At 40.6% G+C, this 24,748-nt stretch overlaps 6 protein-coding genes and 1 long non-coding RNA gene across 11 annotated transcripts; 3 read left to right on the top strand and 4 right to left on the bottom strand.

Annotated features, from left to right (window-relative positions):
- Window positions 1–2,222: 2,222 nt before the first annotated feature.
- On the bottom strand, window positions 2,223–6,484 carry LOC108243902 (gastrula zinc finger protein XlCGF57.1). The gene is made up of 2 exons (XM_025008940.2): window positions 6,189–6,484; window positions 2,223–4,253 (listed from the first exon to the last, which is right to left on the bottom strand). The coding sequence occupies exons 1-2, from the start codon at window positions 6,376–6,378 to the stop codon at window positions 2,974–2,976; spliced, it is 1,470 nt and encodes a 489-aa protein (XP_024864708.2). The 5' UTR covers window positions 6,379–6,484; the 3' UTR covers window positions 2,223–2,973.
- Window positions 6,485–7,477: 993 nt separating this feature from the next.
- LOC119617014 (zinc finger protein 70-like) lies at window positions 7,478–10,481 on the bottom strand. Its single transcript, XM_037975626.1, has 2 exons — window positions 10,153–10,481; window positions 7,478–9,471 (listed from the first exon to the last, which is right to left on the bottom strand). The coding sequence occupies exons 1-2, from the start codon at window positions 10,436–10,438 to the stop codon at window positions 8,273–8,275; spliced, it is 1,485 nt and encodes a 494-aa protein (XP_037831554.1). The 5' UTR covers window positions 10,439–10,481; the 3' UTR covers window positions 7,478–8,272.
- dnai2b (dynein, axonemal, intermediate chain 2b) lies at window positions 10,218–15,446 on the top strand. 2 transcript variants are annotated; one of them, XM_025008936.2, is made up of 13 exons: window positions 10,218–10,310; window positions 11,138–11,378; window positions 11,623–11,784; window positions 11,883–12,004; window positions 12,084–12,226; window positions 12,303–12,416; window positions 12,502–12,641; window positions 12,812–12,934; window positions 13,413–13,636; window positions 13,999–14,134; window positions 14,218–14,364; window positions 14,916–15,137; window positions 15,247–15,446. In XM_025008936.2, exons 2-13 carry the CDS (start codon window positions 11,196–11,198, stop codon window positions 15,319–15,321), a joined length of 1,791 nt encoding a protein of 596 aa, XP_024864704.1. In that variant the 5' UTR covers window positions 10,218–10,310; window positions 11,138–11,195; the 3' UTR covers window positions 15,322–15,446. The 2 variants fall into 2 exon arrangements, with proteins under 2 accessions (XP_024864704.1, XP_017285098.1); XM_017429609.3 differs by lacking the exon at window positions 10,218–10,310 and having other exon boundaries at window positions 11,017–11,378.
- Window positions 13,970–15,962, bottom strand: LOC112451017. Its single transcript, XR_003039745.2, has 4 exons — window positions 15,851–15,962; window positions 14,897–15,086; window positions 14,231–14,331; window positions 13,970–14,098 (listed from the first exon to the last, which is right to left on the bottom strand). It is a non-coding gene; the product is annotated as an uncharacterized LOC112451017 (long non-coding RNA).
- On the top strand, window positions 15,591–17,646 carry LOC108243881 (transcription factor Ovo-like 2). Of its 2 annotated transcripts, none has more exons than XM_017429606.3 (2): window positions 15,591–16,056; window positions 16,436–17,646. In XM_017429606.3, the coding sequence occupies exons 1-2, from the start codon at window positions 15,864–15,866 to the stop codon at window positions 17,140–17,142; spliced, it is 900 nt and encodes a 299-aa protein (XP_017285095.1). In that variant the 5' UTR covers window positions 15,591–15,863; the 3' UTR covers window positions 17,143–17,646. The 2 variants fall into 2 exon arrangements, with proteins under 2 accessions (XP_017285095.1, XP_017285096.1); XM_017429607.3 differs by lacking the exon at window positions 15,591–16,056 and adding an exon at window positions 16,151–16,275.
- Window positions 17,647–17,892: 246 nt separating this feature from the next.
- LOC108243932 (RNA/RNP complex-1-interacting phosphatase) lies at window positions 17,893–19,965 on the bottom strand. Of its 3 annotated transcripts, XM_017429693.3 has the most exons (3): window positions 19,825–19,965; window positions 19,682–19,743; window positions 17,893–19,200 (listed from the first exon to the last, which is right to left on the bottom strand). In XM_017429693.3, exons 1-3 carry the CDS (start codon window positions 19,936–19,938, stop codon window positions 18,465–18,467), a joined length of 912 nt encoding a protein of 303 aa, XP_017285182.2. In that variant the 5' UTR covers window positions 19,939–19,965; the 3' UTR covers window positions 17,893–18,464. The 3 variants fall into 3 exon arrangements, with proteins under 3 accessions (XP_017285182.2, XP_017285183.2, XP_017285184.1); XM_017429694.3 differs by lacking the exon at window positions 19,682–19,743 and having other exon boundaries at window positions 17,894–19,200; window positions 19,829–19,965; XM_017429695.3 differs by lacking the exon at window positions 19,682–19,743 and having other exon boundaries at window positions 17,895–19,200; window positions 19,825–19,927.
- On the top strand, window positions 19,954–24,717 carry LOC108243889 (gastrula zinc finger protein XlCGF57.1). The gene is made up of 2 exons (XM_017429620.3): window positions 19,954–20,215; window positions 20,956–24,717. The coding sequence occupies exons 1-2, from the start codon at window positions 19,981–19,983 to the stop codon at window positions 22,578–22,580; spliced, it is 1,860 nt and encodes a 619-aa protein (XP_017285109.1). The 5' UTR covers window positions 19,954–19,980; the 3' UTR covers window positions 22,581–24,717.
- Window positions 24,718–24,748: the final 31 nt, after the last annotated feature.

A 24,748-nucleotide genomic window follows, 5' to 3' on the forward strand; every position in this document is an offset into this window, starting at 1 on the left:
GGGGAACCGTATCTGATGGGGGAACGCGGCTCGACGTAACAGCAGCAACTCGAGCACATTGCTGCCCCCTATATGTCAAGAGGACAAATAACACCTTTTCTGTTCAAATTGCCAACCCGCCACAGTGGCGTGTGTGTTGATCAAATTCATCAAATATTTACCCGCATTTGGCCGGTGGCGGGTGCTAATTTCCACCCCTGGTTACAACACTTGAACATCTTTGGATCTTATGGGGTGTTTAATTCATAAATAAGTGCTGAAGATTTCTTTTGTGAATTAAAAATTGATGAAGGGGCTGAGATGACAATAAGCTGCTCGCTGAGCAAACAGATGAAGATGGAACTAATTTGTGTTATGAAGACAAAAGAGTTGCAGAAAACCTTTGTTTTATGTTGTAAAGATACAATAATTCTCAGCTCACTCACCACTCAGGTTCATGTTTCTGTCCTTAACGTATTGCATCGATTTTGATTCATTTCTGCACCCTAACCCTAAACTAAATGTAATTTATAAACCTAATCCCAAACACGGAAACACTCCTCTTTATTAGGACTGAGCTTCGGTCCTCATAAGGACTCCTGGTCCTGACAGGTTGGTGTCCAGAAAAAGTCCTGAAAAAGTAACAAGAACGAGACAGACACCTCGGATGTCTCTTCCTCCTGATTCACACCAGTCTGAACTGAATATCCGCCGGTGTTTGAGTTGATCTGTTAATCTCTGCAGAGCTGCTGCCTTATGGTTCAGATAAGGAGGTAAAAAGCTCTCAAACCCTGAAAAAACACATGAATGAAATGTTTTGTTTTCTGACTGATTTCCAGTGATGTGAATATAATCGACTGAATATAACATTTATGGTTGCAGCATCAGTCAGCAGCATTTATTATTTATTATATTCTGTTACAGAGAGTCATTCTAAAACAAATGTTTAATTGATTACATATATCATGGTTATTTTATTAGTGGAATAAAACAAATACGTAATACAAGTTTGAAAAAAAAAGGCTTTGCTCATCATTAGCTGAAAGTCAAACAAAAAGAGTAGACACAATTATTAAATTAAAATGTTTCCTAAGAAGTACAGAACTGATTTTTAATGTGAAATATTTTCAGCTCTATATAAGTGTAATGTTAGTCTGTTTTTATAGGACGGATCAGATAGTTCAATAAATAAACCATCATAAAAAGATAATGAATCAAAGAGTTAATAATAATAATAATAATCAGTCTGCTCCAAACAGAAGAACTTCTTCTTTCCTGTGACTGAATAATTTAACATTACTGCTCAGATGCAAACATTGTTGTGCCCATAAGTAGATTTCACACTTGTTCTTTGTTTAATAAAAGTACACACAAAAACTCTTTGCAAAAAGAATCTTTACATTTGTTTTTAAGAGTATTTTTTGTCAGAATGATTCCTCTGGTTTAATGGCACAATTAGGTTATAATGAAGTCAAAATATTATAATAAGATACGACAGGACAGAAAAATTGTTACTTAGAAACATCATTAATGCAAACTAAAACTTATGTAATCAAACTATGCCTTTTTTAAGTGAATTAAAAAATGACATTTCAAGTTTATAACCATATTCAAGATAACATTAAGCAGCTACAGCAGAGCTCATGCATCTTTTTTTATTAAAGCTGAACTGAAACCTGTTTTGAAGCCAACATCAGTGAAAATATCGTCATAAAATATGTTGGGTTTTTTTTGTAGAAATTTGTAATTGAAAATAAAAAATACTATCCTTTTTGGTAATTCTGAATATTGAAGAAACCACTCGGGTGCTTTTAGGTTTTTCTGTGACCACCCTGGAAGTCTGACATCCGCTGAGGCACTGAGGTTCAGCCGTTCATCAGTGACTGGATGAATACCAGAACAATATGGTTCAGTTCGTTGGATTTAATCGTTCGAACCGGTCAGAAAATACCACTGGAGTATAATTTTTTGGCTTCCCGAAAGATAAAAGGGTTCCCCCGATTTAAATCCATCAGCTCCGATGTGGGAGTTACAATCAGAACTCTGTTTGGACCACTTCAAAGAGAAGCACCGCTCCGACCCTCGTTACTGCGGCTTCACAACAAAAAAACAGGACCTTCTGTCAGCAGTATTCTAACTATTTTTATTAATAAAAGAAAGTCAAATGTGGAGGAGGACATCTCCACAGAGAAGGAGACGAGAAAGAGGAAGTTTTCCTTTAAACAGGAAGTGAACATGCAGTGTCATTAAAGGTCTGAGCTGCTCACAGGCCGACAGCCTGAAATCAGTTTTGATTCAGAGGGAAAAACAGAAACAATCCATGTGTGATTAAACAAATGTCATAGTCTGCTACTGATTAGTTTACTCTGATGGGAAAGTGCATAAACACTATTCTGAAGCGGGCTCACATTGTTTAAAAGTTAGCATCCGGTTAGCATCGTTAGCTCTCTCCTGATGTCTTTATGTAGAGTTTTAATGTCGTGTGCTGATGTCAAGACAACAATCTGGGGGTAATCAGTTCTCACCGTTCCAAATTCCCAACTGAGTCATTCTGCGCGTTGTTCTGTCGGCCATGACGGTCCTGGTGATTATCAGAATCTGAATCTGAAGAGTTTTCATCTGATTCCAGAGATCCAGCTGTGGGTTCAAGTTAATACTGGTATGGTTATAGATCCATTACTCCCGCAAAGTCTTCTTGCATTTCTTCGTGTTAAAAAAAAAAAAGCATCTTTTACCACTAGTAAAAAAACAGGACAGAAGTGGCATTCTTGGCACAGCATTTGTCATGAACCAAGAAAGAACTCAAATCAGCCACTTCAGAAATTATTGACTAAAACGCTAAAACTCTTTATTTAACTTTTAGGTCAAAAAATGGGTCCCTGCAATGATGTGTGGATGTGTTAGACTGAAAAACATATGAAATGTCAATTTTTTTAGATTTGATTTCAGTTCAGCTTTAAAGAAAACAGACTCCAGATTTCCAAGATGTTTAAATCATTTCTCTTGGTGGATTTCAAGATGTTTGGTCAGACTTCCCTTCTGTCTGTATCTTTTACCACATATTGAACAGCTGAACGGTTTCTCTCCCGTGTGAATCCTCATGTGAACCTTCAGGTTTCCGCTTTCGATAAAACCTTTACCGCACACTGTGCACCTGTACGGTTTCTCCCCGGTGTGGATCTTCACGTGCTTCTGCAAACAACCATTCCACGAGAAACATTTCCAGCAAATGGGACACCTGAAGGGCTTTTCTCCCGTGTGGGACCTCATGTGTGTCTTCAGCTGCCCCTTAAAGCCAAACCTCTTCCCACACTCCGAGCAGCTGAATGGCTTTTTGCAGACGCTGCACCACGCACAGTTCCCACTCCCATGGTCTAAACTCAGCGGAGTTCCTGCTTGTAAATGCCCCTCTGCATCGGAGTTTGTAGCTGAGTCCGGTCTCGTTGCGGTTTTGTTCCCTTCAGCCTGGCTGTGATGAAGCTGAGACGACTGATGAAGACTGCATCTGAATATCGTCTCTCCTTTGTGGACCGTCATGTGCATTTTCAGATTCCCCCGTTGCGCGTAACCTTTTCCACAAACGGAGCAGCTGAAGGGTTTTTCTCCCGTGTGAATCCTCATGTGCACCTTCAGATTTCCGCTTTCACTGAACATTTTGCCACACACTGAGCACCTGAAAGGTTTCTCCCCTGTGTGGATTCTCATGTGTTTCTGGAGGCGTCCTTTCCACGAGAAGCACTTCCTACAAATGTGACACCTGAAAGGCTTTTCACCTGTGTGGCATCTTATGTGTAACTTCAGGTAACTCAGGGAGCCAAATCTTTTCCCACATTCAGAGCACTGAAACACGTTTCTGTTATTAGATTCAGTATCATTTAGATGGTTTGCACTTTCCTCTCCAGAACATGGCTCCCAGGTCTCATTAAAATCCTCAACTCTGACTTCAGACTTTGGTTCTTTCAAGTCTGGACTCTTGTAATCAGTATCAAGTTCTTGTTCGTAGTCTTCTTCCTCCAGTGGAAGTACCGGTATGTTCTCTTCAGCCTGCCTGTGATGAAGCTGTGAAGGCAGAGGCTCCTCCCCATCGTCCTCGTTTTTAACACAGACAGAGCTGAACGTCAGCTCGGTGATGTTCGTTTCCTCCTGTTCCTGTTTAATGTGTGGGGGTTCTGGGTTCGGGTTCTTGTTGGCCACAGAGGAGCTTCTCTCCAGCTGCTGCTGAGTGGCAGGTTGCTCTGTCTCCATCAACGGCTGCTGATCATCTGGAGGAACCCCTGAAAGAAAAGCAAAAGAAGCATCACAGCTTTATGTGTGAGCACTGAACATACTTTATATCAGTGTAACAAATGTTAAAAACGAGTTACAATGTAGTGTAATAACCTCTTAATATTTACTAAGAAAGACGCAATGTTTTATGGTTTGTAAGGTTTTATGACCAGTGCTTAGTTTTCTAACAATTAAAAACTAATGAGAGGGAGGCAGGTGGAACAGTGAGGCTACAAGGAGCAGAGGACACAAGGTTGCAGGACTTCAAGGACTTGGGACAGGACAGGACAACGGGGAGTGTGGTAAAGAGGGGAAGAAGAGAGTCCAGGCAAGATGGAGAAATGTTTCAGGAGTGATTTGTGACAATAGGGTGGCAGCAAAGGTCAAAGGAAAGATTTACAGACAGTGGAGAGAGCAGCCATGTTGTTTGGTTTGGAGACAAAAAGACAGGAGACAGTTTAAATAACTGTGGCAGGAAGGGTTCAGTTCAGTAACTCTGCTGTGGTACTGAACTTTGGGGGTCACCTTAAAACATTGTCAAGAAAAAAACAAAACAAAAAAACTTTGGTTGAATAACCCCCCCNGTTTGAGCACATTTCCATCTTAGAAATGAGAAGTAAATACGGTTAATTGTGCTTCTACAAAACTTAATGTTTATTAATAAAGTTAAATAAAGATGGAATTTATCTTTTCTCTCTCAGTTACCGTGCTGATTAAAAGCTGATTTTTGGCGACTTTCATACTTTTAGCTTTTGATCATAAATAGAACACAAAAAAGTAATAATAATTATTCTTAATATGATCCTTTTTATGAGAGGTGCTGCATGTTTATGTTAAGACAACACGTCTATATTAAAAATGCCTGAGTTACATTTCCCCAGAGTGTAGGGATATGGTTAATATTAACACTGTTATCATAAGTAACTTTAAACATCTGTCATTATTGCATTACATATTTTAATCTTCTATTATATTTGTATTGATAGTAGCTAGTCTTATTTTCATTCTTACTTGGATGAAATGCCAAAAAACAGATTTACTGCACACAGCTGAAGCTTTTTGTCATGAAGAATGATGAAAACTTAAGATAGAAATGATAATATCTGATGAAAGACACCTCGTGGTCAGGTTTTGTAACTACACCTGATGCCTGCTCACTGTACAAACTGTGAAAACAAAGATGCTTTTAATTTTAAAACATTGCATGTTCTGATCACTCAGCTGCACATGAACACACAATAAGAATAAAATGCAGCTGTGGGTTTTTTTCCTGTAATATAAGCACCAACACAACATCTGAAAGACAGCTCATAAGTCTGACTACAGTAACACATGGCATCTCTGATGAACACCATATATTCCTGCAATTATCATCAATATTGTTAATATTATTTCTGCTAGTTATCAAAAACTTGAGACTTGAGCTGCCAATATGAGGGCAATTTTTGTCTGCTGGAAGACAAAGCAGTAAAATCTGATTCTTTGCCACAATATTACAAGATTGCTGCACTTTAATCAATCAGAGGAAAATAGTCTCCTGACCAATGAAAAGGAAATTATTAGTTATATAATGATTTTAAGCTCACGTCTGTTATTTTGTGATTTACTGAACAGCACTTTGGTCAACTTTGGTTGTTTTAAATGAGCTTTGTGAACAAAACTGAATTGATTTTATGTGTTGTCACTGCTCAAGTACATTTAAAATGCCTGAGCCTGTATGTGAATTAAATAAAATACCTGCAGATTTTTAATGGCAACAACACCTGAGTACAGAGGACTGTGGTTCAGAAGGACAAGAAAAACCTTCATTACAGAATAAACTTAACATGCTTGTTGTTCAGACAACTATTTTATCTGCTCAGCACCGACTGAGTGTTTCCATCATCAGCTGATCTGGAAAGAAAAGACTTGTTAGGGACAGAGTCCAGGGTCGGAGGACAAACCTTCAGCTCCCAGGTGCTTCACTTCAGATGTTAAAACCACATCCAGAAAGTCTCGATGGCGACGCTCCGTCTCCTCTTCATACTCCAGGATCGTCTCTTCTAAATGTCCCAGGATGTCGTCCACAGCCGCAGCGAGCCGCTGGCCGATGAAGACCTTGAGACTCCGGAGTCTGGACATCTTTGAGGACATTGGACTCGGAGGGATTTTTTTTTAACCTTTCAGTGTTCAGTTTCTGCCCTCACTTGGCTTCAGACCCGCAAACTAAACCCAGCCATTCCTCCTCCTGATCACCATGTTGATGACAAACACGCGTAAATAAAGAGAACATTAATCACTTCCGGATCAAGTTTCAAAATAAAAGCATCACCAAGACGCTTAAAACGTTTTAAACTAATCAAAAAAAATATATTTTTAAAATGTTATTGTACTATAATTCTCATCTCTCACACATCACATAAGTTCATGTTTCTATCCTTAAAGCATTTGATTCATTTCTGCACCCTAACGCTGAACTAATTCACAATTTATCCACAAACCTAATACACAAAAATAACATTCCCTTTAATTAGGACTGGGCTTTGGTCCCCATAAGGACACCCTGTCCTGACAAGGCTGGTGTCCACAACCTTGAAGACATCTTGTGTTGTAAAGCACTTAGAGCCGCCTTGTGCTGAAAAGTGCTATACAAATAAATGTACTTTACCTTACCTTACCTTAAAAACACATTAAGATCTCTTCAGTTCTTACAAAAACATTGTTCAATTTAAATGTGCTTTGGCATACTTGCTCTGTTGTTTGCTTTTTATGCTAAATGTTTATGCATTCTGCTCCTTTTAGTCAGTGTTTTGCCTCTATTAGTTTTTTATTTGTTCTCTGCTCTGTGGGGTTATAAAACTTTGACATTTTTTGGATCTTATGTGGTGTTTTTATGCCTAAATAATTCATAGATAAATGCTAAAGTTTTCTTTTGTAAATTAAAAATAGATCAGTGGGCTGAGACAATGAGAATGGTGTCCAGAAAAGGTCCTGAAAAGGTAACAAGAACCAGACAGACACCTCGTCTCTTCCTCCTGATTCACACTAGTCTGAACATAATATCAGCTGGTGTTTGAGTGTTTATCTGTTAATCTTTACAGAGCTGCTGCCTTCTTATGGTTCAAATAGGGAGGTAAAAAGCTGTATTTATAAATTCAACCTTATCAGTATTTTTAATGTTTGATTATGTCAGTGTAGAGTCCAGTTGTATTAAAACTATAGGTAAGATTTGAATTACAGACAGACAAAAAAATAGGCCTTTAGACTTTTATTGTGACTTTTATAAAACTAATAGTTTTATACAACAAGCATGCTTTAAACACATTTTCAGTTCAAGTTACAACCCTGTGCAAAATATAAAAAGGACAATAATTTGCAAATCATTACAATTATATGAGGAAAATAAAATGCACTGTAGGAATAGTGCAAAGTAAATGTACCTAACCAAATAGAAACAAAGCAAAATAATATCAAATACTCATTTCTTCACAGTTATAATTACAATTAAATTGTAACATTTTAATTTTATTGTGTGTCAAACAAACAATAACCAACAACAAGATGACACTAATATTACAGATTAGCAGCATTGGATAAATGCATTTTGGACTACTAGAATTCAGTCTGCCCTAAAAGGCATCTTTGTGGTTGTTTGAGTTCACAAACTAAACTAAACTTTAGTTTTGATGCACAACAAAAACCCTCCCCTCCTCTATCAGTTATGTTGCACTCTGGCTGTGTCCTGTGGGGTTTATCGTGACCGATTTTAATAATGAATCTTCTACAATCAGGTGTGTAGTAACAGGTAAAAGCTGCATCAGACCAGAAATTAACAGATCGGTAACAACACCTTAGATCCTTATGTCAGTGAAGAATACCGCCAGAAATGATCAGGTGTGGAATATCTGCAGAAATTTGGGGAGTAGGTTTTTCTCTCAGCTCATAATTTACACTTTTTGTGCAATTTTGTCAATCCATCTAATCTCAAATTAGGAGTAATTTCAGGTTGCAACTTAGAACACCTTTCTAGATCGAAATGACAGAGCAGTTATGATGCGTTTGCTGGGTTATTAGTTTTAGATTCACTTTGTGTTTTGGTAGAATTTGTACAATCAGTAAACTGACTCTGAGCAGTGTGAAGCTTCATGTGTCTCTTCAGATGTCCTGTAATGATGAAGCCCTTTCCACAAACGAAGCACATATACGGTTTCTCCCCCGTGTGGACTCTCATGTGGACCTTCAGGCTCCCCTTTTGTGCACAACTTTTGCCGCAGATGTCGCAGGTGAAGGGTTTCTCTCCGGTGTGAACCCGCATGTGTTTATTCAAGTCTCCTTTCTCAGCACAGCACTTTCCGCAGAAAGAGCAGCTGAACGGTTTCTCTCCCGTGTGAACTCGCATGTGTCTCTTCAAGTCTGTTTTCTGACCACAAGCTTTGCCACAGACAGAGCAACTGAATGGTTTTTCTCCAGTGTGGTTATTTTTATGTCTGTTGAGGTGTTCTTTTACATTAAAACTTTTGTTACATATCAAGCAGGTATATGGTTTCTCCCCGGTGTGGATCCTCATGTGCCTGGTCAGATTTCCCCTTCCGCTAAAACTCTTTCTACAGAACAAGCAGCTGTGGGGCTGCTCTCCAGTGTGACACCTCATATGAGCTGTCAGTGAGCCGCTGTCTTTAAACGACTTATCACAACATGGGCAAGGAAAAGGTCTTTCACCTGTGTGTTCTCTTATGTGTCTATTCAAATTTCCTTTAAGGCTAAATCTTTTACCACAGTACGAGCATGGAAAGGGTTGTCCCTCCACTGGGTATCCAGTGTCACTCTCAAGTGTTTCACTGTTTTTAATGACCTCATCTCCCGGTTGAGTTTCATTTGTTTGTGCCCAGTTTGAATCACTTTGATCAGAAGAATCAGGAAAACTGTCCTCGATAGATGTCTGTAAAAGTGAAAATGGATCTGAGGTTGTGGCTGGTTTTGGTTCTCCAACAAGGTCTCTGTTCTCTTCAGTCTGGCTGCAATGAAACTGGGAGGACTGGGGTTTCTCTTCATCATCTTCACTCTTTACAGGCGCAGGAACAAATGCAACATTTGTAATCTCATTGTCCTGGATATCTTGAAGATGCTCTCCCTTTTTGTAGGTAAAAAGTTCCACCTGCTCCTCTTTAATATGTGGTGACTCTGGGTCCTGCTGGTCCCCCTGGTACAGACTGGGCCTCCTCTTCAGCAGGACTTCTCCTGAACTCTCTGAAATACAGAAACAAACATTATGTTAAAAAAAGTTTGTTTTTATCCCTGTCTGTAAATCAGCTAACCTATCAGTCAGGTTAGCTAAATGTTAGTTGTTTTAAGATTTACTGACTTTTATAAATTTACTTTATTATCATGTCACTTAATTAACAGGACTGTTGCTATTCTTATATTTTAGAAAAGGATACAGTGAGATGTCTGATCACTTCGGTGGGTTTAACAGACTAAAAATAGTGTTTTCCCCTGTGGCTTGTTGGGAAGCTCATTACAGAATACTCCTGTTTTCTGTATTCACATTATAAATGATATGTTTATTAAGGTAAAAATACAGATTTCTGATGACAGATGATACAGATGGTAGCATACAGCAGCACAGGGCGCTATGTGTGGCTTCCACATGTAAACAGTACAGCGACAAATAGGTCCTTTCAAGATGGCTGCCAGAAATCTCGACTAGCGCCGTCAGTGGCCATAACAGTTAAACAGCCTATCAAAAGACATTTAACTCATAGCATTCTGTCATTTTACGCGTTTCTGTTTTGTATTTCACTTAATGCGTTTAGTTCATACTAAGAAGTTAAGTTTTAGTTCAATTAAAAATAAAATCTTTTTTGCGTGGAAATGTGCAGTTAGAGTTAGTATGATGATGCGTTCATGCTCAGGGCCGGGGGGACTGACCTGTCCTTAGCAGCCTGACTTCGGGCTGCAGCAAAGCATCCAGCTGTCTCCTCTGGCGGAAGATTTCCTTCTCTGCCCGCAACACTCTGACTTCGTAGTCCACCACAGTTTTCTTAAACAGGTCTACGATCTCCTCCGCAGCAGCGGTGAGCCGCATGGTGAGCAGACTCCTCAGCACCGGGGCTTCGGCTGACTTTTCTCCGGTCCCCAGCCGATGCAGGAGGTCATTAACCGCGGCCTTAATCCGCTCATGAACCGACATCCGCAGCAGCTGCACAGTAACCATCCTGCTGCTCTTTTTAGCTTCTTCAACAAGACGCCAGCTAATAAAAATACACGGTTCTCTTTAAAAGAAAGAGACCAGCGTCGAGATTAAGTAGCGCCCTCTGCTGGACTGGAGGCAAAACAACAATAGTTTTTAATCTATTAGGTGTTTAATCAGAAAATAATTAGGGCCAATGTGAATATATTTATAAATCTATAGCTATATATAGATTTTTAGTGGGGCCCTAATTAGATCTGAGTCAGCTAAAAAACTGTCTTTTATGGCTGTGCGTGTGTGTTTTATTCTTATTTTAGTAGTCTGATTCATGAAATAGATAGATAGATAGATAGATAGATAGATAGATAGATAGATAGATAGATAGATAGATAGATAGATAGATAGATAGATTGATTGATTGATTGATTGATAGATAGATAGATAGATAGATAGATAGATAGATAGATAGATAGATAGATAGATAGATAGATAGATAGATAGATAGACAAAGTTATGTTAAAACAATTAAATTTCAGCTTTATGGACTGAAATTGTTTGGCTCCTTATGCAATAAAGTTTATTGAAAAAAAGAAAGAATCCCGTTGCTAGGATACCGTCGCTCTTACAGCGTTGCTAGGATACAACACACCGTGCCTCCACCGAGCATTTCTGAGCTCCATTAGGTAAAGTTTGGCTTCGGTTATCAGTCCAGTTTGTTTTCAGTTTGCTCCGCCTTCATCCCGTCCCTGTTTTTGTTGGTTACGCGGTGAATTCCGCCACGATGGAGATCGTCCACGTCGACACGAAGCTCCGCAGAGAGTTCGGGCCCCCGGCTCTGTTTTCTGACCGGATCGAGGAGCTGCTGCTGGACCTTCACCCGGATCCGAGTCTGGCCGCGCAGTTCATCCAGAAAACTCACAGAGATCAGGCCGTTCAGGCCTGCCGGCAGATGTCCGAGCACCAGGTGAGTTCAGTTTATTAAGACCCAGTCAGTAAGCATAAACGTCTCTTATCAAGCTTATTAACAACTATTCATCTGAGAAGAACAAAAATGCTGTCTAAGAAAGTCAGACTTGTTTTTGATTTCTTAATGACTAAAGCCATACTTTTAATACAACGTGCATGTTCATCTGAACAGGTTTAAGTGAAACAGTTTAGGCCAACTTATTAGGATCAGGTGGAACTGAGGAGCTGCTTCTTGTTTTCAGATAAACACAGAGCGCTTCCAGTCCAACAGCTGTGGACTAAACCATGTGGAGGGCGGATGGCCAAAAGACATCAACCCCAACGAGATGGAGCAAACTATTCGCTTCAGGAAGAAGGTGGAAAAAGATGATGGCTACATCAACAGCATCCTGCAGCTGGGCAGCGTAAGATAAAAAAAGAGTCCATTGCCAGTCCATATTTGATGTTAGATCAATTGTGCTCATATGATAACAGAAATGATGAGTGGCATCATGTGGTTTAGGTGATGGAGCACCGCATCAAGCAGAACAATTCCATAGACATCTACCAGCAGTACTTTGATGAAGAGGAGGAGGTGGAGGAAATCCAGGAGCCACCGTCTGCTAAGACCATCAATGTTTTCAGGTACAGCTGACACCCAGCGCATCAGCAGATCGACTGATTACTGCGACTGAATATTGGCTGCATTTTGGGTTTCCTGCAGAGATCCCAATGAGCTGAAACGAACCATCACTGGCCTGTCTTGGCATCCTGATGGAGGCAGGAAGCTGGCCGCAGCCTACTCCTGCCTCGAGTTCCAGAAAACGTCCAGAAACACGAGCCTGGATTCCTACATCTGGGATATTGGTGGGTCACACTGGAGGTTGGGCTACGTCCACCTCCGAGCCCGGTCTGTACACTCGCAGATGTTTTATTTTTTCAGAGAACCCAAACCACCCGGAGGTAACTCTGAAACCAGCGTCTCTACTTGTCTGTCTGGACTACAACCCAAAGGACTCCCACACTCTTGTTGGAGGCTGCTACAATGGACAGATTGGTGGGTTCGGCTCCAGGCTTGATGAAATTCAGGCATGGTTCCGTCTGGTACCAGGTGAACTCACGTGCAGGTGTGCTTGATACAGCTTACTGGGACACCCGGAAAGGCAGCCAGCCTGTGGAGTATTCTTCTATGGAGCACAGTCACAGAGATCCAGTCTACAAGATCATCTGGTTGCAGTCCAAGACCGGGACTGATGCCTTCTCTGCCTCCACTGACGGACAGGTAGATGAACTGATGTCACACAGGCTGATTAAAGGTGGAGTAATGATGAGCACACAAACCACAGACAGATGTTTGCTGCTGAGATGCTAACTCTAGTTTGAGAAATGAACGGACAGGCGTTTCTTAGAACACAGAGCTTTTGAAAAAAGCAAGTCATCTCTGACTATCAGATTCTGTGGTGGGACGTCCGCAAGCTGAGCGAGCCCACAGAGCGTCTGGTTCTGGATCCAAGCCGGGAGGGGAATCTGGACCGAGCTTTAGGTGCCATCTCTCTGGAATTTGAGGCCACTATGGTGAGCATTTGTCTGTTTTCAAACCTTTCCAACCGGTCCCTGCGCTGTCCAGGACTCAAAAATACAGTTCTGAGTTAATCTTGTGGACATTAGAAACTTCACCATAGCTCATCCAGAAGACTTACAAATTTTAATTTCCAGAAGTTGTTTCTTGTGCTTTCATCTGAATAAAATGATCCTGAATTTGTCTTCTGTGTTCCTATGTTGGTATAAAAACCTGTGTTCATGGTATAAATGTTTAGAGTGATGTCATTGATACAATTTTAAGGTAGGTGTTCTCATGATAAATCTGTCTCAAATATCTTTAACTGCAGAAAGTAAAAACAAATAGACTTTGTTCTCCATCCATCCTTCAGAGGAGCTTCTTCTGTGGCTCTGTGCTATAAAGTAAAAGCCTGTAAATGTTTATTCTTGCAAGCAAAGACTTCACAACTGTGTCTTCGGCCTAACTGTGTGTTTGTATTTGATGATCATTCAGCCAACGAAGTTCATGGTGGGGACGGAGCAGGGCCTGGTCGTGTCCTGCAACAGGAAGGCAAAGACTCCAGCTGAGAAAATTGTTTGCACCTATGATGGCCACCACGGACCAATCTACGCCTTGCAGAGGAATCCATTCTTCCCCAAAAACTTTCTCACTGTGGGCGACTGGACGGCTCGCATCTGGTCTGAGGACATCAAGGAATCATCGATCATGTGGAGCAAGTAGGATTCAGACCCGCAGCCCTGGTAGAGGCTGTAGACTCTTATGTAATCATATCCGATAAAAATTTACACGAGACACGATGGTTGAAGAATCCTCTGCTCACATCTGTCTCACGTTTCTGTTTTTGTTTTCATCTTCTTGTCCTTCGGCTCCTGATTAGGTTTTCTTATTTATGAACTTGTTAATTTATTTCCTGTTTTGCTTAATTTGTTTGTTTTTCTTGTCATTCCTGCTCTTTTTTGTTTCATATCACCTCAGTCTGTCCTGCCTCATCATCTCATCTTTTCTTATTTATCCGGAATCTTCTGGTCGACATTCCGCTCTGGTAACTTCACGCTGAAACAGTCATGTTGCTTCCCAGGTATCAGATGTCATATCTGATGGACGCCTGCTGGAGTCCCGTCAGGCCCTCCATCTTCTTCACTGTGAAGATGGACGGCATGCTGGATATCTGGGACATCCTGTTTAAACAGAGTGACCCCACACTTAGTCTGAAGGTGCTCCAGCTTCAAATACAAAACCGTCTGATTTTACTCACTGGCTCACAATCGTCTACATAGTTTCTATCTGTTGTCCTCAGGTGTGTGACAAACCTCTGTACAGCCTTCGTGTTCAGGATAACGGGCGCCTGGTGGCGTGCGGCTCTCAGTCAGGTGAAGCCACGCTGCTGGAGATCTGCTCTGGATTGTCGACCCTGCAGAAGAACGAGAAGAGTCTTGTGGCTGCTGTAAGAAACCCTGAAACATTTACTGATCTGTAATCGGATTCAGTAATAAAAACAACCAATCAGCTGTTTTATATATTTACTGGCATTTTGCAGGATTTAAAGAAATGTGCTTTTTGTTACTGAATATCAGTTCTTTTGAAAAATCAACATTTTATTGTTTATTTATTTATTTATTAAGAAAAAATGGAATATTTTCTGCTTTTAATTTCCTAGATGAGATACTTAAAGACCAAATCATAAAAATTGCAATGAGATTTAAAAAGTATCATTGGGTCTCATTTACATAAAAGTCATGTCATCAGGAAACATTTAGTTTCAGAAAATATTAAATTTAATCCTCTTTGAAACAATTTTAAAAAAGATATGGTGCCCAGAAGTGATCTCTCTCTCTCTCTCACTCAAGTGTAATGAAGTATAAAAGTAACTAAAAGATCATTTTAATTATCATTTACAAAGTGGTCATTTCATGTATTTGTAGTGGAAATAAACAGACAGATGCTGCTCTCCAGAAATAAGGGAGAAATAACCAAACGTTTCTCGATGGTCTGCAGATGTTTGAGAGGGAGACGAAGCGGGAGAAGATCCTGGAGGCCCGTCAGAGGGAGATCCGTCTGAAGGAGAGGAGTCGCTCCGAACAGAGCAAAGATGACGAAACGGGGCGAGAGGACGACGAGGAAGACTCTGAGCAGCTCATCGCCAAAGTTGAGAGCGACTTCTACAGCCTGGTGGAGGCAGAGTTCAGGAGAAGACAGAGGAGAGAAGAGACACCACAGGTAAGGAGATAAAGCGTCCTTAAATGGTGACAGAGGTCTGCTTGGCTCATATGCACTGATCTGACTGGATCTTTTATAGTTTCTAATCAGTTTTTGGTTTTGTTTTCAGGAACATAACAAAGAAGTAAAGAATGGGGTAGAAACTGATGAAACTGAGGATGAAACGGGTGAAACTAGAAAGTAGCGGTGAATTTAAAAAAAAACATGTTTCTGTACATCTTCAGACTTATCTCTGTTTCATTTCCACATTTTCAGACTGATCACTGGCCAGTTTTTACAGGTTTTTTTGAATAAACTTTATAAACTAAATCTAATTTGTTGATTTGTACTGCCTGAGTAGACCCTAAAATTATGAGAAACAAAACTGCTATAGGTAGATTAGAAGATGGGCCAAAGTAATTTTCTACAAGCCATTTAACCAATGTCAAGAAAAAAGATTCAGCTAGTGTTTAAAGGTGTGATAGCTGATTTGAGGTACTGGTTCTGAGGGAAATGGTTCTAAAAGTTTATTTCCAGGATGAGGGTCAGAGGAAATAAATGAAACATCTGTTGGCTGTAGACGAGGAAGAATAAACAGAAGCTGTAGTACACGGGTACAACCACAGGGGGCGGTAATGAGCCAAATAGTGTTTAGTTCGAACCGGAAGACATCTTGTTGTTAGCAAGTTAGCATACGCTGTTAACACCGAGCGGACTTCACTTTATATCCCCACCCTTGGCGGTGAGATGTCCCGGGTCCAGAAGCTTCGGATGTTCGCCAGTCAGCGACTGAACGCGGCGCTGGGAGAGATCCTGGAGGCCTTCCAGGAAACCATCGTGAAATACGAAGAAGAAGCGGCCCTGAGTCGGGAAGTGATCGCCCGTCAGCACGCGCTGCTCTGCGCGCTGAACAACCCGACGTTGGACGCACCTACAGCAGGTGAGCAGCACCTGGGAGCCCGGGGGGTGGGGGGATTGGGTCCGGGTCTGCCTGCTCCACCTCCACCTCCATTTTAGGTACATCTCATCATCGTCTGCAGGACCTCGGAGAAAAGTGGTTGCAGAGAAGTTTGGTGGCCATAAGCAGAAATAATTTCTGGTGGATAGTTTTATAGATAATAGATGATAGTGTGGAATTGTGTTTTCCAGATCTGGATAAGTATGGAAAAATGTTGTCTTTTATGTTTCCATACTTTGTTACTTTTTGCATTATTTAAAATCTTGCACAAATGAGAAGGGAATTTTTTCCACAATGTTTAGTAAGTCTGATCTGGGACCAGCACTCAAGGTTATAATTGTATGTTTGTGTTTCCCGACAGAGGTCTTCACACAGCGGCTGCTACACAGTAAAGATGTCTCCAATAACCAGAACCAGAACCCGAGTCAGGACTTGGTTTCTGAGCCTTTACGTGTCGAAGAGAAGCAACAGGAGCAGCAGCTCCAAGACCTGGACGAGGTTGAGATCATTGAGTTCACCTACAATTCCAATAAAGCAATAAACCCATGTCACACCTTTCAAACACCAGGATCAGTTCCAAATCAGAATGACTTGCAGGTGTCGTCAACCGAGACCGAAGACAGCGACGACTACAGCAGAGACTCTGCCGAAGCCAGACCGGCTTCAGAAAAACCAGAGGGGCTCTGCAGACCAAAAGATAGTGTCAGCTGCCGGGCGTGCAGCCGTACCTTTACGGCTCGCAGATTTTTGTTCAGACACGTCAGAGCTCACGTCCGGGACACGAAGCAGGTCTGCGGCCTGTGCGGGGAACAGTTTGAGGTTGCCGGCCGCCTGAAACTTCACCTCAAGACGCACTCGAAGACGAGGAAGCTGCAAATCCACGTCAGGACCCGGAGCAGAGAGGTGCGGCTTCAGCAGCTCTCTGACCTCAACAAAAACAAGGAAACCGAGAAGCCGGATGACTCCAGCAAGACTCTAACGAAGAAGAGGCCCAGAGGCCGGCCCAAAAACGTTAAACTGGACCAGAATAATCCAGCAAAAAACAACAAACGGAAGAGGACAATCTGATGGTGCTTTCAGTGGAGTTTGTTGCAGACATTTTACCTGCAGTTCAGTGCAGGCTGGAAGACACATTTACTCAGTGATTTGTTGTCAGTTACATTTCTGTGGTTACTAAAAATATTTCATTTTTTCAATTTTTGCATCACCTGTGTTTTGTGTTAACCTGGATTTTAGTGTTATTATTTTAGGTACTGGTTTCAACAGTCTTAGTATTAAACCTAATTTAAAAATGCAGAAATATGGAAAGTGAACGCTGCTTTTTATGACCGGCTGCAGAGACCAAAGAGTGGATCAGAGAAGCGTCGGCGCTTTGATTTGATTTAAGACAGATAGCAACAAACAAGCGGCAGCAGTTTTTCTTTTTTGACAGACACTGTTTGTTTTTTAATTAAATTCTGTATCACTCATGTGTTTTGTTAAATGACCTGATGTAAGAATGAAGTCTTGTATTTTTATATGTGAGGAAACACTCAGTTCTTTAATAAAAATCGTTTTGTTTTCTTTAATCCAGCTTCAGAAAACGTGGCTAAAAGTTTAATACCAACAAGGAAAACGCTGCAGCCACATCTTGAAACGTGTTAATGCTTGGATTGTGTGTTGAGTGTGATTCCCAGCTACTAACACATAAAGCTTACCTCATTTTCTGTGGCTTCAATAAAAGTCATGTTTAAAAAAAAAATCAAAGAATCGTTGCGTTTCAGCAAAACTTTTATGCAAGAAAAACTTTATTATTAATTTTGAACCACATAAAACTTCATGTTTAAAAGCCTACTGGTTGTAGTTGTCCATTTACTTACATTAACAAAATAATTTTTTTTTTTTAAAAATGTATATTTTTAACTACAAAATCTTTGTTTAACCAAAATGCCACTCTTCGCTTTCTGAGTTTGAACTCTCAGATCTAAACGTGGAGCAGATAATGTGTGATGATTCGGCTGCAAAAAATAAATCAAATGATGAATATCTTCACGTGATTTCAGATTTGCTGTTCAGATCAATCAGCCTTTAACGATTCGGTCACAGGACAGAACTCGATTTCCTGTTTCTGATGCAGCAAAAATGTGTCAGAAACGCCTCAAATTGTAGAGAAGACAACCAAAAATCACTGTTTCTGTTTGCTGATGTCTGTCCACTCAAATTAACTGAAGTCTACTTAAATGTTATGATTTACTGTATATCTACCTGCTCCTACATCACTATAGAAGGAGAGTTTGGCACGTCCAGGCGAGGAGGTAAAAAAGGAGGCTTTTCTTTCCAGATTTATCACATCTCTGGGCGTCTTCAAGCTCTTTTGCATTTTTGCCAGGTGACTGTTTATCATTGAGTAATTAATTCTCTGTTGAGTCATCACCAGGCCATTGTTTCTTCTTTAATGTGCTGGTCTGCAGCTTTTGCCCCTCCGTTTTTGCTACCAGTGGTTGTTTCTGCACAGCGAGCCCTCGAACTGCATTTTTCTCCGGCTCATCGATGCCCTTGTTGCTTCTCTTGGCGGCCCTCTGCAGGTCGTCCAGGTAGTTCTGCCTCTCAATGCAATGACCTCTGCAGGAATTAAAGAGCTCCAGAGCTGCCGAAGGTTGGAGCCCGTCTACGTCTATCAGGTATCTGCAGACCAGGTACCCTGTGCGGTTCAGGCCATGAGTGCAGTGGACTCCGATTAAATTGTCATTGTTCTTGTTCTCCTTCAAGAATTGCCTCACTGCTCGTTTGAAGCTCAGGATGGCGGTGTTAGACGGAACTTTGTGACCCTCGATGAAGATCTTGATGTACGAGCAGGACTGCGGGACATCCAGCACTGTGTAGTACTTTGTGGTGAAGGTGAGGTCAATGATCAGACCAAGCTCTTGGTTCTGACTCTCCACAGAATCCAGAAGGTCCCACATACCAAAAGAGTGGGACTTGGGAACCCGACAGTTCAGAGATGGCTTTAAAGGGACTTTGAAGGCAATGAATCTTGTTCCTGGTATCCTCTGTCCAATAGGACAGTAGTCCAGCCACCGCTCCGGTATACCCTTCTTTTTCTTCTGCAGACGATGAGACATCTCAGCAGCTCTGATGTTTCCAAACCTAAAACACCCAAAACAAATTCATTAAAGGCCCCAAACACCAAACGCAGTATTACCCACCAGTTAAAAGTCCCATCATTTTAAGGCATGCATTATTTAAATAAAATGTAAATGTTTTACTGACTTGGAAAATAGTTGACAAAATCTATGTACAGTAAAACTATGAGAAATGACTATTTATTATATTTACTGACATATTTATTAAGGTGATGTTGAACGTCACAGCTTGTTTGGGCATACCCTTTAAGCTTAACACGCTGTGACTAAATATAGTTTGTTAAATCATAAACATTTTCTTCCAAAGGTCACACTTATTCAAATACCTGCTTACTGAAGCTTTAAAAAATGCCGAATTTACCATAAGTTATTCCTAAACGTCACCAGCATAATGACATGTTTTTTTAAAGTTATGTACCCATTTAAAATCGTTAATTAATGTTAAACAAACATATATTAACGGAAGTTCGGTGTATAGTTCCTACCTGGTGTAGTGTTGTAATTTTAAACGCTGTACTTTCACAACGGGGGTAAAGATGAGCTCAAACTCCAAAAGAAAACGATACGGTAACATAAAAATGTGAGACATAACTGTAATATTTCGTTAACGAAGCGTATTTGTGAATACCTGCCTGTTTGTTTCGATCCCAGATACACGCTGGAGATGACGTAACGTACGTGCGTGCGTCGAAAACGTCTGCCTTGTACGTAAGGACGCAGGGGAACCCGGAAGTTCTCTCATTTTGTTTACATTTTCTCTTTTGTTCCGTAGAAATCCCCTAAAATGTCCAGAAAACGGTCCGAAAGCAACAAACTGAAGGCCTCAGTTGAGCAGCAGTTGGCGGCGGCTGCTAAAGAGATCTTCTTGCTGCTTCAGGAGCGCAGCCGAGCGGAGCTGGAGGAGCTCCGGGGGCTGGTGATGGAGAGACTCGCTGCGGCCGTGGAGCTCATCTTCAAGGCGTTAGAAGCGACCAGAGCGGCCCAGAGAGGGTCGCAGAATCATGGAGAGCAAAGAAAAGGTCAGGGTCTGCAGATTTACAAATTCAACAGCAAGCTGGAGCCACAAAACTCAAAATGTGCTCTTTAATGTCTTTTGAAGGTTTTATTTTCTTAATACAGTTTTAGTCTTCTGATAAGAAGTGGATATTAGTTGGTATTAAATCATCAAAGGTTTGCAGAACTATATTTCATATATTAAGACTTATTTTATTATAGTTTAATCTAAATTAATGACTTAAATGGCATTTTATAATTTGTTATTTACCCATTTTCCTGCCATATATTGATAAACTTAAGAAAAGAATTGTGGCACAACAGATTTCTTGGGTATTGGTTTTGTTTATTATATTACCACAAACATCTATTTAGAATTACCCACACAACCAGATCTATGATTTATTAACTGCCTATAGAATTACTGACCCACATCTGTGTTGCAAATGGATTTGTGAAATTAGGGCTGCACGATATATTGAAAATTTTTCATCATCACAATATCAGAGTACACAAAGACAACGTCACAGAGAAATGCAATAAATCGCAGATTCAAACTGGATGCCCGTAATTATTTTTGGCAATCAAATGGATCCCACTCACTTAAAAAGCAACTTTGTACAAATATCTGAAGCGCTCTATAGGAGCTGATCATGTTCTGAGTACCGTAGTTTTAGTCCCCTCTTCTTCTCTCATTGCAGATCAGATTCAAAGAGTTGGTAGCACTGACTCCAGCAAATGAATCTTGTGTGTGTTTTCTCTGCAGATCTGAGTCTTTCGCTTGGTGTTAGTTGTCTCTCTTCAGATGAACAAGTGACGGAGGCTCTGCCCGGCACTTCTTCCAGACCAGGGACTGTTTCCGAACTGAACCGCCAAGCTTCCTGTCCAGACGATGCAACAGGAGAGGAGGAGGAGGACGAGAGTGATGCAGTCGAGGCCAGATCCCACTGCTGCAAAGTGTGTGGGAAGTATTTTGATAGGAAAGGCTATTTAATTAAACATGTGGAAAAACACACAAAGAAAGCTGAATGTTTGTGTGGCGTGTGCGGCGAAAGTTTGGATTCCAGTGATGATCTGAAACAGCATTTTCAAATTCACCGTGACAGCAGCAGGACCTGCGACTTCTGCGGCAAGAAGTTCCTCTCAATCCGAGCTCAGGAGACACACCTGAGGCTGCACACAGGGGAAAAACCTTTTAACTGCCACCTCTGTGGCAAAGGCTTCAGCCAGAAGGGAAACACGGTGACTCACTTGCAGACCCACCAGGATGATAAGACATTTACAAGCACCATATGCTCTGAAGAGTTCAGCCACAGCAACTCACTGGAGGAACAAATGAAGAACCATGATGGACAGAATCCATTCAGCTGCAAAATTTGCAAAAAAGGCTTTCCAACAGTCTCAGAGCTGAGGCAGCATGTCCGGAGCCACGAGTCCAACAACCAACCCACCGAGAGGAGCAAACGCAAAAAAACAAGTCTGGATCCTTCTCACTCCTGCAAGGTCTGCGGGAGTGCTTTTCACAATAAAGGCAGTTTATTGCGGCACACAGAGGCACATTTAAATGATCCAGACTTTCTTTGTGGCGTCTGCGGAGAGCAGTTCAAATCATCAGAGAACATGCAACTCCACATCCAGAGTCACAGGGAGACGAGCAGGATCTGTGAAATCTGCGGGGTTAACTTCAGGGACATGGAGATCCACATGAGGACGCATACAGGTCAGAAACCCTTCAGATGCAAAGACTGTGGTAAGGAGTTTCCCAGGAAAAGCTCTTTGGAAAGACATATGAAGCAGCACGCTGATGAGAGGCCATACATCTGCGAGTTTTGTGGAAAGACTTTTACTGAAAATGCAGTCCTGAAAAGGCACATTAAGAACCACACAGGAGAGAAGCCCAGGATTTACTCCTGTGAAGTCTGTGGGAAGAAGTTTACCATGAGCCAACATCTTGATGTGCACAAAAGGATCCACACAGGGGAGAAACCGTTCACCTGCAAGGAATGCAACAAGAGCTTCAGGCAGATCGGCAACCTGGATTCTCACATGAGGATCCACACAGGCGAGAAGCCATTCATCTGCAGCCTCTGTGGGAAAAGGTTTCGCCAAAAGATCTCACTGGAGACACATGAGAGGTTCCACAAGAAGGATAAGGTCTTCATCTGCCAGATCTGCAGCAAAGGCTTTGTCCAGAAGATCGACCTAAAGAGGCACATGATGACACACACTGGTGAAAAACCGTTCAGCTGCCGTTTCTGTGGAAAGTCCTATCAAGACAGACGCTCGCTGGACTCACACATGAAGGTCCACGTAAAAGAGCAGGCCGCCAAAGACTTGGCTGAGATGCCAAAGCAGCAGGAAGAAATTCAACCTGACTTCATCAAGATATGAGGCAGGTGGACTCCATCTGCATCAGATCACCTCCTTCTGGGTCATCAGGACGTCTGCTGAGATTCTGTTGTCCTTCAGGTTTAAGGTCAGGTTTCCTCAAGCTTCATTCAAAACCACAGAGATGTTATGGAAAGTAGCACAGTTCTCTCCCATGTTTAATCAGACAGAAACTGGACAAAACAGGACATCTGGTCTCACTTTTCTGACTTTTTTAAGCTATTAGGCCACCTGGTTTTCATCATTGTTAGGAAGGAGAATGGCTCTCTGATCTCAGTTTGGTGGAAAAAGTTTTTTAAAATAAGTTTCTGTCCTGTTTGTGGGAAAAGCTGTTGCCTCTGATGCATGGAATCAACATGGATTTGATTCATTTTTATTCTTAAAGGTCTGAATTTTCTTGATTCGACTGAGGTTGAACTATTTTCATATTGAATTTAGAACAAAGTTTAAAGATTTGAAACAATTGGTTCCAATTTGCATTTATACTGCAACTAAAACGGGTCAATTAAAACCTAATGTTTTTACTTATCTGGAAACGTCTTACACAGACCAGTTTTTGGTAATAAATTCAGGTGAAAGTAGAATCTGCATATAATCTGCAGCTTCAAACAAATCTGTGATGTGGAGCCTTGGAGGTGAGACGTTCTAATCTGATGAAACGACCAGAATCTGATGGAATAATAGCAACAACAAAAAAGTTTTTAAACTAGAAATAGGTTTCAGAGTTGGGAAAACTCTTATAAACACTCCTGACTGCATTAGTTTCTATTCTGTTTTTTGTTGCTGTTTTGTTTTGTAAAAAAGATAAATATTTTGGGGTGTCTTTATGCCTGTTTTAATAGAAGATGTTAATTAATACATTGTAATATAAGTATTTAAACAATATTTCATATTTTAGAGCTAAAATACCCAAGAACATGGTTGAATATGACAGTCAGTGTTTGTTGCATTAATCAGAAAATCAATCAGCTGCTGCAGTTATTCATTCATTCAGTAAAACTTTTACTTTAGTTTTCAGAAGTTTTTGTTTCATTTGTTTCTAAAATGTTGAGACACTAAGAATCAGATTTTTCTTCAGTGAAGACTGAAGATAAATTAGTTAGGACTCAACACATTTTAAAGCATTTTGATTACAGTGATAAGTTTTTAAAGTGCAGTGAGAATATTGTTTGTACTTAGCTTACTTGTACTTTAGAAATATTGTACTGTCTTCATTAATTCATTAAATATTTAATCAAAACTCAAACTGTTTTTTATTCCACAGTAAGATTCAAACCTCTGCTGATTGATTTTTACTTTTTAGCATCTCCACAAACTCTTCTAAAACAGCTCAGACTCATTTGTCATGCAGGCACCACTTATTCTGAACTGTGTGGACGTATAATGAAGCTTCATCACCGCTGTTACATGAGCACAGTTATAATCAGGTAAACATATATTTTATTCTCAAAGTAACATTTATGTTTGAGATATTACACATTAAAAAAATGTTCAGATCTGTGCCATTAATGCCAGAAGAGACTGATAATAAAAAGGTTGTGTTGTCTAATCAACCATCTTGATTATTTGTCTTTTGTATCTTGAAGTAAAATCAAATTAATACCTTTGCATGTGCCCACGCAGCGATTACCTTGCAGAAGGTCCCCCCTTCTGATTGTGTGGTTTATTTAAAAGGACAATTTTTGGAACCACGTTTGATATTTATTTGCAGAATGCATCAACATTCGTTCATTTGTCCTCAGTTATTTCAGCTTGGAAAATGCAGTAACACAGGTTTGTGTGATTTCTCTGTCTAAAAGCAGTTTTCAGCACAATCTGCTAAACTTTTATTATCAGTGTTTGTGTGTGCTAAAAGAGAAAAATATCACGTACTTTTAATCCAATCTGAAGAGCTAGAACACTGGTTTTATTTGATTAGTGAAAATAGGTTTTGCATTTCATTTCATTTCATTTTTGATTTAGTCTTAATGTTTCTACATTTTATCTTTAAATTGTAACTTGTAACTGTTTGTCATTTAACCCTTTTTTGCAAAACTTTTATCAGACTCTTGAAGGTAATTGTTGCTTTTTCTGCATATTCTGACAGGCCAGCTTTTCTAACATGTTGACTTTAAAAAAATAAAGTTGTTGTTTTTTCCCATCCATTAGTCCTTACACTGACTATCCCTCCG

This window comes from Kryptolebias marmoratus, linkage group LG5 (assembly GCF_001649575.2).
Source record: "Kryptolebias marmoratus isolate JLee-2015 linkage group LG5, ASM164957v2, whole genome shotgun sequence".
In the NCBI taxonomy this organism is placed as follows: domain Eukaryota; kingdom Metazoa; phylum Chordata; class Actinopteri; order Cyprinodontiformes; family Rivulidae; genus Kryptolebias; species Kryptolebias marmoratus.

What these genes read in the sequence shown, in the direction of transcription:
- dnai2b (XM_025008936.2), top strand. Translation starts at nt 11,196, where the DNA reads ATGGAGATCGTCCACGTCGACACGAAGCTCCGCAGAGAGTTCGGGCCC. An exon ending in GGCAGATGTCCGAGCACCAG is followed by an intron (nt 11,379 to 11,622) that starts GTGAGTTCAGTT and finishes TCTTGTTTTCAG; the next exon opens with ATAAACACAGAGCGCTTCCA. An exon ending in TTCCTACATCTGGGATATTG is followed by an intron (nt 12,227 to 12,302) that starts GTGGGTCACACT and finishes TTATTTTTTCAG; the next exon opens with AGAACCCAAACCACCCGGAG.
- LOC108243889 (XM_017429620.3), top strand. Translation starts at nt 19,981, where the DNA reads ATGTCCAGAAAACGGTCCGAAAGCAACAAACTGAAGGCCTCAGTTGAG. An exon ending in TCATGGAGAGCAAAGAAAAG is followed by an intron (nt 20,216 to 20,955) that starts GTCAGGGTCTGC and finishes TTTTCTCTGCAG; the next exon opens with ATCTGAGTCTTTCGCTTGGT.
- LOC108243932 (XM_017429693.3), bottom strand. Translation starts at nt 19,938, where the DNA reads ATGAGAGAACTTCCGGGTTCCCCTGCGTCCTTACGTACAAGGCAGACG. An exon ending in GGATCGAAACAAACAGGCAG is followed by an intron (nt 19,744 to 19,824) that starts GTATTCACAAAT and finishes TTTCTTTTGGAG; the next exon opens with TTTGAGCTCATCTTTACCCC. An exon ending in AAATTACAACACTACACCAG is followed by an intron (nt 19,201 to 19,681) that starts GTAGGAACTATA and finishes TGGGTGTTTTAG; the next exon opens with GTTTGGAAACATCAGAGCTG.
- LOC119617014 (XM_037975626.1), bottom strand. Translation starts at nt 10,438, where the DNA reads ATGGTTACTGTGCAGCTGCTGCGGATGTCGGTTCATGAGCGGATTAAG. An exon ending in AGTCAGGCTGCTAAGGACAG is followed by an intron (nt 9,472 to 10,152) that starts GTCAGTCCCCCC and finishes TCTGTATTTCAG; the next exon opens with AGAGTTCAGGAGAAGTCCTG.
- LOC108243902 (XM_025008940.2), bottom strand. Translation starts at nt 6,378, where the DNA reads ATGTCCTCAAAGATGTCCAGACTCCGGAGTCTCAAGGTCTTCATCGGC. An exon ending in GAAGCACCTGGGAGCTGAAG is followed by an intron (nt 4,254 to 6,188) that starts GTTTGTCCTCCG and finishes CTTTTCTTTCAG; the next exon opens with GGGTTCCTCCAGATGATCAG.
- LOC108243881 (XM_017429606.3), top strand. Translation starts at nt 15,864, where the DNA reads ATGTCCCGGGTCCAGAAGCTTCGGATGTTCGCCAGTCAGCGACTGAAC. An exon ending in GTTGGACGCACCTACAGCAG is followed by an intron (nt 16,057 to 16,435) that starts GTGAGCAGCACC and finishes GTTTCCCGACAG; the next exon opens with AGGTCTTCACACAGCGGCTG.